Source organism: Neomonachus schauinslandi, chromosome 5 (assembly GCF_002201575.2).
Source record: "Neomonachus schauinslandi chromosome 5, ASM220157v2, whole genome shotgun sequence".
Taxonomy (NCBI): domain Eukaryota; kingdom Metazoa; phylum Chordata; class Mammalia; order Carnivora; family Phocidae; genus Neomonachus; species Neomonachus schauinslandi.
Window position 1 is genome coordinate 79,467,069 of NC_058407.1, and position 13,954 is coordinate 79,481,022.

At 38.2% G+C, this 13,954-nt stretch overlaps 1 protein-coding gene across 1 annotated transcript in view; it reads left to right on the top strand.

Annotated features, from left to right (window-relative positions):
- Nucleotides 1-13,954, top strand: part of ITPR2 (inositol 1,4,5-trisphosphate receptor type 2) — a 482,328-nt gene that overhangs the window by 211,265 nt on the left and 257,109 nt on the right. Inside the window, exons 29-32 of the mRNA XM_044915443.1 lie at nt 835-957; nt 1,614-1,814; nt 3,996-4,247; nt 7,071-7,196. Coding sequence (XP_044771378.1) covers nt 835-957; nt 1,614-1,814; nt 3,996-4,247; nt 7,071-7,196 — 702 coding nt within the window. The remainder of the gene's footprint in view (nt 1-834; nt 958-1,613; nt 1,815-3,995; nt 4,248-7,070; nt 7,197-13,954) is intronic.

The window sequence follows — 13,954 nt, forward strand, 5'->3', positions numbered from 1 at the left end:
AAAACTAATGATGTACTATTTGTTGGCTAATTGAACATAATAAAAAATAAAAAAATAAATAGCAAAAGGCCAGGGTTGGGGGGAGGATAGAGTTGAGATGAGGTCAGAAATATATATAGAGAGAGAAAGAGAAATTTACCGGGGCGGGGGCAGGGAATAGAGGAAAAGTGAATGGAGAGAAGAAAGGGACTAGGGACAAAGCAAGAGGATGAGGGATGACGGATGCTGGGAAAAGCAGCAGGAAGGGAAGAGTTTGAGAAGGAGGAGGATCTAGAAGGTAGGGAAAGAGGAGAAAACAAGAAACAGGAAGATTCAGATACATGAAAATATTGGGAAAGAGAGCAAGTCCCACAGAAGGGAGGGATGAGAAGGATGGGAATGAAGCAGAGAAGGGAGGGAACAGAGAGAGTGAAGGGCCAGAGAGAGAGGAAGGCAGGACATACGAGCTCTGGGCAAAGAGGCTGTGGGCACAGAGGCTGGGGAGGAAGATGCAGCTGTGGGCAGATGGGAGAATGTAGTGGATAGGCAGAGAGGTTGGGGAGAAAGAGAGAAAGACTGAAACAAAGAGGGGTTGAGAGAGTGGAGCAGAATAGGTAATAGAAGGAGAAATAAAGAGAAGGTGAGAAACATCTACAAGACGGTGAGGGATGATGGTAACAGTGGGATAACGGCAGGGGTAGGGAGGTGTAGAAACAGAAAGGGCATAGAGGAAGGGGAGCAAAACACAGTAGCAGAGAGGATAAGAGAACATGTGGGAAAGAAAATGCTTTTTCATAATATTTGGTATTATGGTATATTTGTTTCTCTGTATCATCGCTACTCTTTCACTTACAGAATGATGAAAAGATGAACGAAGTGATGAATCTGGCCCACACATTCCTGCAGAATTTCTGTCGGGGAAATCCACAGAACCAAGTTCTCCTTCATAAACATCTGAATTTGTTTTTAACCCCCGGTGTAAGTATTTGAGTGACTTCTAATATTGATAGTAAAGTGTCCCCCCGATTTGTTTTAGCAGCATTGATGAATGGAATTTTATTAATCTTTACCACCATATTAGTCTTTACCACCTTATTTTTTTCCTTGTAAGGGTTCTCTCCCTAAAAGTGAATATGTTTTGTTTTTTTTCCATTAAGGAAACATTCACAGAAACTTGAAATATTACATGAATTTTACCTGCAAGTGACAACTTCCTTTATATGTATATAGTTTAACATTAGGAAAAAATCTAGTAGAACCAAGAGCAACTTCAATGCCATGAGTGAGATAAATATGGAAAACTCAAAGGTAGAGGTAACTCTGTAAAATGTGTGTCAGTGGATACTAGGGAAGAACTAACTTTGAGTAATAGATAATTAATCTCAAGAATCCTGTTGCCAACACGTTGACGTTTATGATAATCAACTCCTTTTTCCAACTAAATTCCTCTGTGAGCTCAGTTTGCTTTTAGTGGTGAATGATCTCATTGCATTTCGTAGAAGGCTTGCCCAGGAAACTCACTATGGCTTTGCATAAAATAAAAAACTGATCACAAGCAGGGAAATTAGTCTAAGCACTGTAAAACAGAAAATTGATCTTGTTAGAATTACAAGGGTACATTCCTCTCTGGTTAGCTCCTGGAAGCAGAAACCATGCGGCACATCTTCATGAACAATTACCACCTCTGCAATGAGATCAGCGAGAGAGTGGTGCAGCACTTTGTGCATTGCATCGAGACACACGGCCGCCACGTGGAGTACCTGAGGTTTTTGCAAACGATTGTAAAAGCAGATGGTAAATATGTGAAGAAATGCCAGGATATGATAATGACAGAGGTATGTTCTCGGTTTTCATTTTAACAGCTTCACATAAGTAATGTGCTCAAGGATGTGTTTTCTGTTAAAGTATAGTGTAAAACACCCCCACAGCATAGGTGTGGAAAATAATTTCGTCCTGATGGCTTAAGCAACAAGTATATTTTGTTTAAATCTGGTGAAGTAACATACCATTAAGTTGATTGCATAATTTTCCGAGTTTTTCTTTTCTTTTCTTTTTTTTTAAGATTTTATTTATTTATTTGACAGAGAGAGACATAGCGAGAGCAGGAACACAAGCAGGGGGAGTGGGAGAGGGAGAGCAGGCTTCCCGCCGAGCAGGGAGCCCGATGTGGGACTCGATCCCAGGATGCTGGGATCATGAGCCAGGCGGAAGGCAGACGCTTAACGACTGAGCCACCCAGGCGCCCTTTTCTTTTTGATCCTTAAGGAATTTGTGTACTTTAAATAGCAAAATTCTGTGAGATGTTATAATTGAGAATGAAAGTGACACATTTTATATTTTTAAGTTTTCAGTCTGTAACAAAGATGGTTGTAACTCTGTTTTCCCACTGCCTTTTTTGCTCTATTCCTGAAAGAAAGAATCCATGTTCTCTGCTACTGTTTGCAGAAGGGTTTGAAGGGCATTAAGTTAATTAATAGCAATTATCCATCAGTGATTTATGATATGTGGAAGCTTAAGTTGAAAATTTAAGAAATGCAAATGGTTGAAGTACCTCATTTATTTTGTTCTCTTCATTGTGATATTTGACATTGAGCGAGATTTATGCAATGAGTAAGTTACTCACCAGGAACCAAGTGGTACTTTGGAGAAATTGAGTCCATTTGGGTAAACCATTGCTCTGTGACCTAATGGTTCTCTAAAGGCCTGGATGGATTAAGCCAGCTTTCAACCCTGGCTACCAAACAGTTATGTAATAGATTATATTGATTGAGGGGATTTTCATAATTATATACTTTCAATTTGGGAATGAGGGGAGGGGGACTCCTATACTGATATAATGTGAGTCCCTCCTGCGCCATAGAAATCTTAAAATTAGTTCAGCTTAAAGCCTTGAATTTTTAATGTAAATTATTTTTATTAAGCATTTTAAAGATCATTTTAAAATTTACCTTTTCCTTATCTATATTTACATTCGTAATTGTTCTTCATTGCCTAGAAATGTGGGAACTAATTTGATTTTGCATTATGATCATCAAGGAAAGAATTAAAATGGGAAAGCAGCAAATAAAAATTAGCAAAATTTTATGATACCAATTAGGGGAAGTGTTTTTATGTGGAAAGAAGTATTTGTAATATTATATTGTGTTGACATATAATACATATTTTAACACATGTACATTCTCTTTCAAAAAAAACGTTCAAAGCAAGCCAGTTGTTTTATCGATTTAAATCTGTTATCAATTTAATTAAAATAGAGAAAAAATATATCCCCCAAATATCTCCCATTGGGGTTAGAAAATTGGTACTGATAATAGACAATAAGATATTATGCAGTTTGAGCAATAAAAGTACCACCTGCTGGAATTCTCCACTAAAATTATATAAATAAAATAGGAAGGAAAATGTATATCCTAAAAGCTCTTGCTTATCCATTTCTTTGTTTCTCTGTCTCTTTCTCATTTTAAGTCTTTTCTCCATTTCTCTCATCTCCGCTTTTACCTCCATTCCCTACTGGTGCCCACAACACATGGAATTTCCAGATTCTTGTAAAGTTGCATTTGGCTCAAAGTACATGCTTTTTTATTCCATCACTATTGAAGGGGGTTGGGATATTTTACTCTGCTTTAGTAAAATTAGACTTAGGAGACTTCTCATGTCTTGGCAATGGCATCTTCCATTTGAAGTAGAGGCAAGCAACTTCCTTGAAATATTTTGCAGGTTTAATTTCAGGGGATAATTCACTGGGGAATGATTAACTATCATCTATGCCATTTAATTCTTGTCCCCATCCAGCTCTCCCCTATCTCCCTGGCTTGCTTGTGATAGTATTCATAAATAATCACTTGGCACCTGACTAGAATCTTTTTACCATCTTGCCTTGGTATAGTTCTGCTTTTGCAATATCATCTGTGTTTTTAGAAGGAGATGCATGTGTTTCCAGATAGACCAAACCTTTGGCAATAGCTGCAAGGATGAACATTTGGACTGCTATGTAGACTCTCTTATTATCATTTCAGTTGATAAATGGGGGTGAAGATGTGCTGATATTTTACAATGATAGAGCATCATTTCCCATCCTTCTCCATATGATGTGTTCAGAGAGAGACCGAGGGGATGAGAGTGGCCCCTTAGCTTACCACATCACCCTGGTGGAGTTGCTAGCAGCATGCACAGAGGGGAAAAATGTCTACACCGAAATCAAGTGCAATTCCCTTCTGCCCTTGGACGACATAGTGAGGGTGGTGACCCATGATGACTGCATCCCTGAGGTAAGACTGGCAAAAGCTGAGCAGCCACGGAAGTACATAAGTGCCACAAGTCCCCATACTATTTATAATGAGATAATGTATTTAGTCAAGAAATTGTACTTAGCTATATAATTAGGAAAATTTAAAAGAGCATAAAAAGTTTCCTTTTTTAGTTCTACAGGAAGCTATGAAAGATGGTAAACTTTTTCAAAGTAGAGCCACTGTTGGTTTACTGGAAGCTACTCTAGGAGTCTCTTAAATTCTAAGTATGGGCAGTGTGATAAAACTGAGATTTTACTTGTTACCTCTGGTATGTTCTTGAGCATGCAATAGATGCTTCATAAATAATTCACGATCATTAATAGGAGAGGCCAGGATAGTGCAGTAGTATCATCTATTAGACTCGGTAGGTTTGCCTTGCTTTACAGAATAAATGCATTCTTGGAAATATGGACGTGCATTTTGCTTTATTCGCACATCATTCTTTTACCCTCTGTCCTTGTTTGGCTCTGATAATAGGGAAAAAAACTCATTAAAAACTGGTTGTCTGCCAACAGGATTAATGAGGCTTCCAGGAATGTACATTGCAATAATTTCTTTCTTTTCTACTGTTGTGGTGTATTGTTGCAAAGTTCATAAATGTGTGATGCATTTAATATGATATAAATCCAAACATTTTAAATCATAGTAACTTAAAAAAGTGTAGGGTTAAGTTAACTTCCCTAGTTTCCCAGTAGTCCTATGTAGTGATGGACTTAAAAATATATTTTTGTGAAATTATTTTGTGGAATTATTGACACTTCATAGCAAGGGTACTTCATGCTTTGATTGGCTTGAAATAAGATGGCCAGGAAAGGAAGCATAGTGTAGTGATTAAATTCCCGGGTTCTGTCTTTATTTGAGGTCCTGATTCTGACAGTACTTCTTCCCACATGCTGTTCTTTCTGACCACACCACTCTGGCCCCTTATGTTCACCTACTTCACTCCTCTTCATCCTTCGTATCTTGATTCAAGCATTACTTCCTTAAGGAAAACTTCCTTGGCCTCTCATAGTAGAGTTATAAGAGTCTACAATTTGAAATTTGACATTTGAATGTTGTTAATAAAGGTCTGTAGCCTTCACATCCTTGCCCAAGATTATAAGCGTGATGAGAGTAGCAACTAGGTTGTTTCTATTTACCATTATATTACCTGATCCTGGTCTATACCTAATAAATATGTTTTGAATGAATGAACAAATGAATTAAAGAATGAGTCAGAATCCTGGATCCATTACTTCTAGCTGTGTGACTGATTCCAGCAGGTTACCTAACCTTTCTGATCTTCCATTTCCACAATTTTAAAGCGAAACAGTTCTGGTATGTATCCGAGAGGATTGCTGGAGGATGGAATTAAGGAAGATATTACATACAAAATGCTGAAGGGTAGCAAACAATGAATAAATATAAGCTGCTGTCAAGATGATTATCATAATGCACTGAATTGTTCTGATGTCTCCCTACCCTATGATCAGTTCTTGACACAGGCACCCTGTCTGCTTTTTGGCCTTAGTCAAGGAGAGAGAAGCACTAAGGGCATGAAAGCTGGCCCTGTATTCCTTATGGTTCTAACTTGGATTCTATGAATCCTTGAAATTATTTACATGATTTTGTATGTATATGCATTTGGGGTGGTTTATAGCACCCATCACATTATTTATTTATTTATTCATTTATTTATTTGTTTAGAGAGAGAGAACATGCACACATGTGAGCCAGGGGGAGGGACAGAGGGAAAGGGAGAGACACAATCCCAAGCAGACTCCACGCTGAGCATGGAGCCTGACTTGGGGCTTGATCTCATGACCCTGAGATCATGACCTGAGTTGAAATCCAGAGTCAGATGCTTAACCAACTGAGCCACTCAGACACCCTTCATCACATTTTCATTAAAAAAAAATAATAAAGAAAGGAAAGAGAAGAACCACAAACACTACTGTTCTACACACTTTAGAAATACTCTATGTTGGTGAGACTCATCCCAGTCCTTTATGAGGGATTTTGTTAAATATGGGAAAGAGTGGTACTACACTTTAAAATAATATAATTTTTTTGTAAACTGTGAGCCTGTTTCTTCTCAGAAATAGTAACTTAAATATTTCCAAATGGCATTAAAGTATTATTTAATCAACACGTTTAAACGTTATGTTAGAACTCTCTTGGTTGCAAATGACAGAAACCTAACTTGAACTGTTTAAATTAAAAAAAGGGAATTTTATTGGATCCTGTATTTGGGAATTTGAAGGATAGTTGTTCTGATGGATCAAGAGGTTCAAACAATGTCAGAATTCTTTCCATCCATTGTCCCCTTTTCCTTTGTGGTTTTGCCTCATTCTCTTTTTCTGAGCATAATTGTCCTCCATGTACTTGCAGAAGATGGGTTCTTGGAGTTTGGGTTTACCTTGTTCCACTTTAGTGATGAGTGAGAGAGAGAGAATGACAGAGACAAGAGAGAGAATGACAGAATGTCAGAGACAGAGACAGAAAGAAGGGGAGGGGGAGGGAGAGGAAGGAAGACAGGGAAAGGGAGCACATTTGACTCTCAGTGTCTCAACTAGGGTAGACTTGGCTTCAGTCAGGTGTACTTGTGCATTCCAACACTGGTCGCAGGGGAATGGGCTACTAGGTCAGGGCCTGGAGGGTTTTAGTAAGAGAAGGGAAATGGGAATGCTTTCTAGGTAGACATAAAGCATGCTATAATCCATGATAGTAACTAACCGAGATTTTATTTAACTTTTCATATTTGATTTTTGAAAATGAACAATGAAGAAAACTCACTTTCTCTTGTATTTGAAACTTGCACAGGTTAAAATTGCTTATGTGAATTTTGTTAATCACTGTTATGTGGACACTGAAGTGGAAATGAAAGAAATCTACACAAGTAACCACATTTGGAAATTATTTGAGAACTTCTTGGTGGACATGGCAAGGGTGAGTTACACTTTCACCATTAAACACTACTTCATGTTTAGTTAGGTTGTTGATACATATTTCGACTAAACAGGATCAAGGGTCTGGGTGAAAATTTGGAATTACACCCTCCAACTTTGGATGTAATCCATTACATTCAAAAAGATTTCACAAGATTGTGAGTGAGATTTAATGAGTTCCTATACACAAAATACCCAGTATACTGTGTATAGAAACAAAGTGTCCATTTCTACTTTTACCACTGGCTATATTGATTTGTTATTAAGTGGAATTTTAGGGGCCTTTTTATATGGGTTGGGGAAGACATTGGCAGAGGTCAGTTTGTGTTCAGCCTCTTATCATGGATGCAATTACAAACTATAGATGGAAGAGATCTCAGGAGGCCTTGAGCGCTGCTTTCAGACAGATCGGTACTTGACCAGACTACCCAGGGCTTAGCATTGCTCAGTGTTGCCTATTCAGAGTTTTCTTTGGGAGAGCGCTCCAGTAATTGAATCATCTGGTTTGACTCGTCAGTCAATATAGGTCCTGCTTTTTACTGAGTCCATTTCCTCCTGTTTGGCCTTGTGGGGGAATTGGAGAGGACATGTGGAGCCGGTTGGCATTTTCTAGATATTGTCCAGCATATGTTTTTGAGTAAAATTGAGTGAATGAATGAATGAATGAAGAAAGGAAGGAAGGAATCTTCTTTATAGATAGCGCTTAATTTTAGTTAGTGTATCTTCAGCTCCCCCCCGCCCCCCGCCTTTTATTGGCATGTTGAATTGTCATAACATAGAGGGTCTATTATTTTGGGTTTTTTGATCTTTAGTTTTCCCTTTGAAGTGATGGGATATAATGTTCAAATAAGAGTTTCACCAGTGGAAGATAGTGTATAGATAATCCTTAGACCTGTGATGACTTATGGTGGGCTGTCCCAGTTTTTTTTGACTCTCTACATTCCTGAGTGCTGGTAGCTTTACACAGGCCTTATTTAGATGTATTTGGAGGAGAGGAGAGTTAGTGAGGTCCATATTTCTACTGTCTTATAAGAATGGGTGTTGACGGTTATCCACTAGCTAACTGGCTCCCTACAACACTTTCTGGAAGGAAGGAAGACAAGGGGGATATAATAAAGCATCGACTCAGACTCAGACATCAGGGCTTTGCAGGTGAAATGTGCTTATTTTACCTTCAATGTGGTGTAGTATGAGCCAACTCCACTAGGTTCAAGCATGAGTGGAGTAAGGCAGTTCCTAGTTTACTTCATTTCTATAGAATGAAAAGCCACTCATTACCTTTTGCAGGCAAACCAGTACCTGTGGAGAAATAATCTTGTTTTACACATGATTTTCATACCACTCATATTGACCCCCATGTCCTTGTGAAAGCCCTTGTATCCGAAGGGCTACAAGGATCTCTAGAGACCTTGAAGTAAAGGACGGGTTATATGCCGATGACTGAGCTTTAAAATTGCACGTGCAGGAAGATATTAAAGAGATTATAGACTGATTTGCAGAGTTGCACAGTGCCACGGACTAAAGATAAGCTTGAAAAGACCAAGGTCACATTCTAGGCAGCATGAGCTGCAAAGCTAAAAGGAGTTTTATTTTTTAAAACAAAGAAAGCTGATGGTAACTGCCATTGGTTCTGCCACCTTGGCAGCACCCTTGCTGTTGAGGTATTTATAAAGCTAAGACGTAGGTATTCTTTTTTGTAAAAAAAGCATGCCTGCTAGGAAGGATTTTTTATTTTAACTATTTTTGATTAAGTAGACATTTAATATTATTTATTATATAAAGGCTTGAAGGGAATTTTGAGATCTTTTTAGTCTACCCATTCATTATGTCTAACCACAGTGGCTCAGCTATACTGTAAAAAGCATTTTTTTTTCTTTCCTTCTGGTTTCCCTCTTATTTATACCTTATTTATATTTTAAAACAACAGCTCTCTTATCCCCTCACCAAGAATGACAAAGAGTCACCCTTCCTATTTCAGGGAAGGGACAGGAAACCTGGCTTTTCTGTAACTGGGCTTTGTCTTTCTGCCCTTGAAGAGGGATTAAGGAGCCACCGCACACTCAAATTCAAATACAAAAAGTTGTTTAAATAAGTAGAATGTGGTTTCCTAGGCAAATTTTCAGTTGAGTAGATCAGTAGTTCTCAAACTTCAGTGAGCATCAGAATTATCTGGAGGCTTTGCTAAAGCACAGATTGCTGAGCCCCACCCCAGAGTTTCTGATTCAGTAGATGTGAATCTATGCATTTTTAACACGTTTCCAGGTGATGCTGATGCTGCTTATCCAGGGACCACACTCTGGGAACCATTGCAGTAGAATATAGTAGTTTAAGAGTAGGTACTTTAGAGGCATTGCCAGACCAGCGTTCAAGTCCAGATTCTGCTGCTTCCTAGCTCAGTTACCTTGAGCAAAGTACTTACCACTCTGACTCAGTTTCCTTATTTGTAAAATGGATACACATTCCTCATAGGGTTGCCAGGAGGCTTCAATGAGATAATGCATATAAAGCTCTTAGCACATGAGTGGCACTTAATCAGAGAGCTGGTAATATCATCTATTTCATCCACATCATGGTAACATCACTGTTATTATTACAAGGTTATATGTAGCCTTTAAAGCAATTTCAACAAGCTTCCTCCATACCTATACCAAATAATAATGTTGAAGATAACCAAAAGGAGAACAGCCAGTACAGGCAAGAGCTAGAAACCATGTCTGGGAAACTGGAATTGCGGAGTAATGACTTGACATAGAGATGGGCTAAATGGAGGTGTTCCCACGAAGTGATGAAGTCCTGGAGCAGCTGATTTACATCAGTGAGAAATGGTGGAGGTAACCTGGAGGAAAGGTATGTGGCAAATTGCCCCTAAAGAATCATAGGATCTTAGGGTTGGAAGAGACTGGCAGTCATAATAGCTCACACTCTTCAGCACCTGCCTGTATATTTCCAGTAAGAGTGATCTCACTATTTTTTTGAGACAACTGGTTTCATTATTACATAACTTTAATTGTGAAAAGCTCTTAATATTGAGCCAAATTGTTATATATTATAATTTTTGCCTATTTCTTCCTTCTGTAGCAACATAGAATGATTCAGTTCAGCAAAGGTGTAGGTATTTACCATAAGCAATATATTCTCCTTGCTGGTGATCTACTTTCAAATAAAGTCATACAGTTTAAAGAACTTAAGACCATTGAGGTTGACCTCATAATTTTGCCCCTCAGTTCCAGAGAGATTAATTTGCTAGCATAGGGTGACTTGCCTAGCTAGAAAGCAGAGCTGGGAAATCTGCTGGAGCCTAACCTGGTGCTTTTTCCATAACAGCTTCTCAAATTTGTTCTGGGCTCCTTCCTGTTTTCAATATACTTTTGGGTTCTCTCTAATATATCAGTGTTTTAAAAGTATGGCATTTGGGTATGCATCCTTTCTGATGGCTGAGTAATTTTCCACTGTATATATGAACCACATCTTCTTTATCCATTCATCCATCAATGGACATCTCGACTCTTTCCACAGTTTGGCTATTGTGGACATTGCTGCTGTGAACATTGTGGTGCATATGGCCCTTCTTTTCACTACGTCCTGTGTCCCCAAGTAGGGCAATTGCTGGGTCATAGGGTAGCTCTATTTTTAATTTTTTGAGGAACCTCCACACTGTTTTCCAAAGTGGCTGTACTAACTTGCATTCCCACCAACAGTGTAAGAGGGTTCCCCTTTCTCAACAACCTCTCCAACATTTGTTGTTTCTTTACTTTGTCAGTTTTTGCCATTCTAACTAGTGTAAGGTGGTATCTCAATGTGGTTTTGATTTGAATTTCCCTGATGGCTAATGATGATGAACATTTTTTCATGTGTCTGTTAGCCATTTGTATGTCTTCTTTGGAGAAGTGTCTGTTCATGTCTTCTGCCCAGTTTTTGACTTGATTATTTGTTTTTTTGGTGTTGAGTTTGAGAAGTTCTTTGTAGATCTTGGGTATCAGCCCTTTGTCTATAGTATCATTTGTAAAAATCTTCCCCCATTCCGTGGGTTGCCTCTTTGTTTTGTTGACTGTTTCCTTCACTGTGCAGAAGCTTTTTATCTTGATGATGTCCCAAAAGTTCATTTTTGCTTTTGTTTCCCTTGCCTTTGGGGACATGTCTTGAAAGAAGTTGCTGTGGCTGATGTCAAAGAGGTTACTGCCTATGTTCTCCTCTAGGATTTTGATGGAATCCTGTCTCAAATTGAGGTCTTTCATCCATTTTGAGTTTATCTTTGTGTATGGTGTAAGAGAATGGTCGAGTTTCATTCTTCTTTGTATAGCTGTCCAATTTTCCCAGCACCATTTATTGAAAAGACTGTCTTTTTTCCACTGCATTTTTTTCCTGCTTTGTCAAAGATTATTTGACCGTAGAGTTGAGGGTCCATATCTGGGCTCTCTATTCTGTTCCATTGATCTATATGTCTGTTTTTATGCCGGTACCATGCTGTCTTGGTGATCAGGGCTTTATAATATAACTTGAAATCAGGCAACATGATGCCCCCAGCTTTCTTTTTCTTTTTCAACATTTCCTTGGCGATTCGGGGTCTTTTCTGATTCCATACAAATTTTAGGATTGCTTGTTCCAACACTTTGAGAAATGCCATTGGAATTTTGATCAGGATGGCGTTGAAGGTATGGATTGCCCTGGGCAGCATAGACATTTTAACAATGTTTATTTTTCTGATCCATGAGCATGGAATGTTTTTCCATCTTTTTGTGTCTTCATCAATTTCTGTCATGAGTGTTCTGTAGTTCCTAGAGTATAGATCCTTTACCTCTTTGGTTAGGTTTATTCCACGGTGTCGTATGGTTTTTGGTGCTATTATAAATGGAATCGATTCTCTAATTTCTCTTTCTGCAGTTGCATTGTTAGTGTATAAAAAAGCAACTGATTTCTGTGCATTGATTTTGTATCCTGCCACATTACTGAATTGCTGTATGAGTTCTAGTAATTTGGGGGTGAAGTCTTTTGGGTTTTCCACATAAAGTATCATGTCATCTGTGAAGAGAGAGAGTTTGACTTCTTCTTTGCCAATTTGAATACCTCCTATTTCTTTTTGTTGTCTGATTGCTGTTGCTAGGACTTCTGGTACTATGTTGAACAATAGTGGCAAGAGTGGGCATCCTTGTGTTCCTGATCCTAAGGGAAAGCTCTCAGCTTTTCTCCGTTGAGGATGATATTCGCTGTGGGTTTTTCATAGATGGATTTTATGAAATTGAGGAATGTTCTCTCTATCCTTATATTCTGAAGAGTTTTAATCAGGAAAGGATGCTATATTTTGTCAAATGCTTTTTCTGCATCAATTGAGAGGACCATATGGTTCTTCTCTCTCCTCTTATTAATGTGTTCTATCACATTGATTGATTGGATCAACCAGGAAATCAAAGAAGAACTTAAACAATTCATGGAAACCAATGAGAATGAAAACACATTGGTCCAAAACCTATAGGATACTACAAAGGCCGTCCTAAGGTGGAAATACATAGCCATCCAAGCCTCACTCAAAAAAAATAGAAAAATCCTGAATTCACCAACTATCTTTACACCTTAAAGAAATGGAGAAAAAAACAACAAACGATGCTTAAGCCACACATTAAAAGAGAAATAATTAAGATTAGAGCAGAGATCAGTGAATTAGAAACCAGAAATACAGTAGAGAAGATCATCGAAACTAGAAGCTGGTTCTTTGAAAGAATTAATAAGATCTATAAACCTCTGGCCAGACTTATCCAAAAAAAGAGAAAAAGATCCAAAATTAATAAAATTAGTGAATGAAAGGTGAGAGATCATGACTAACACCAAGGAAATAGAAACAATTATTAGAAATTATTATCAACAACTATATGTCAATAAATTAAGCAACCTGGAAGAAATGGATGCCTTCCGGGGAAACCTATAAACTACCAAGACTGAAACAGGAATAGACAACTTGAATAGACCAATAACTGGTAACGAGATTGAAGCAGTGATCAAAAACCTCCCAAAAAACAAGAGTCCAGGGCCTGACGGATTCCCTGGGGAATTCTATGAAACATTCAAAGAAGAAATAATACCTATTCTACTGAAGCTGTTTCAAAAAATAGAAACAGAAGGAAAGCTTCCAGACTCATTCTATGAGGCCAGCATTACCTTGATCCCCAAACCAGGCAAAGACCCCATCAAAAAGGAGAATTTCAGACCAATATCCCTGATGAATATGGATGCCAAAATTCTCAACAAAATCCTAGCTAATAGGATCCAACAGTACATTAAAAGGATCATCCTCCACGACCAAGTGGGATTTATCCCTGGGATGCAAGGGTGGTTCAACATTCTTAAATCAATCAATGTAAAAGTATGGCATTTGGGGAGGAACCCAGTGTTTCAGGTGGGGTCCGGCCAGCACAAGGCAGATGATTATTTTAGTAGAAGTTTGGAGAACAGTATTACCTAAAAGGCAAAAAAAATATTAATATGTAGTGGCATTCATACCACCTTCCACCTTTCTCTTCATGTTGCTCTGGAGTCATTTCTACCAGGTTCTTCTTTGTTTGCTCTTGGGTAAAACTCTCTAAAGAGTCTTAATTGGTATTTTTCTTATTCCTATTTGTAGCCCCTCATCTTTTATCTTGCTAAGACCCATATAAGAAAAGCTTCCTGAAAGACTGTTTTTAATAAACTGATGCTAGGTTTCACACACTTAATTCCATTCTGATTCCCTGACAAACAGTATCCGTGTTCTGTAAATACACCAGATTT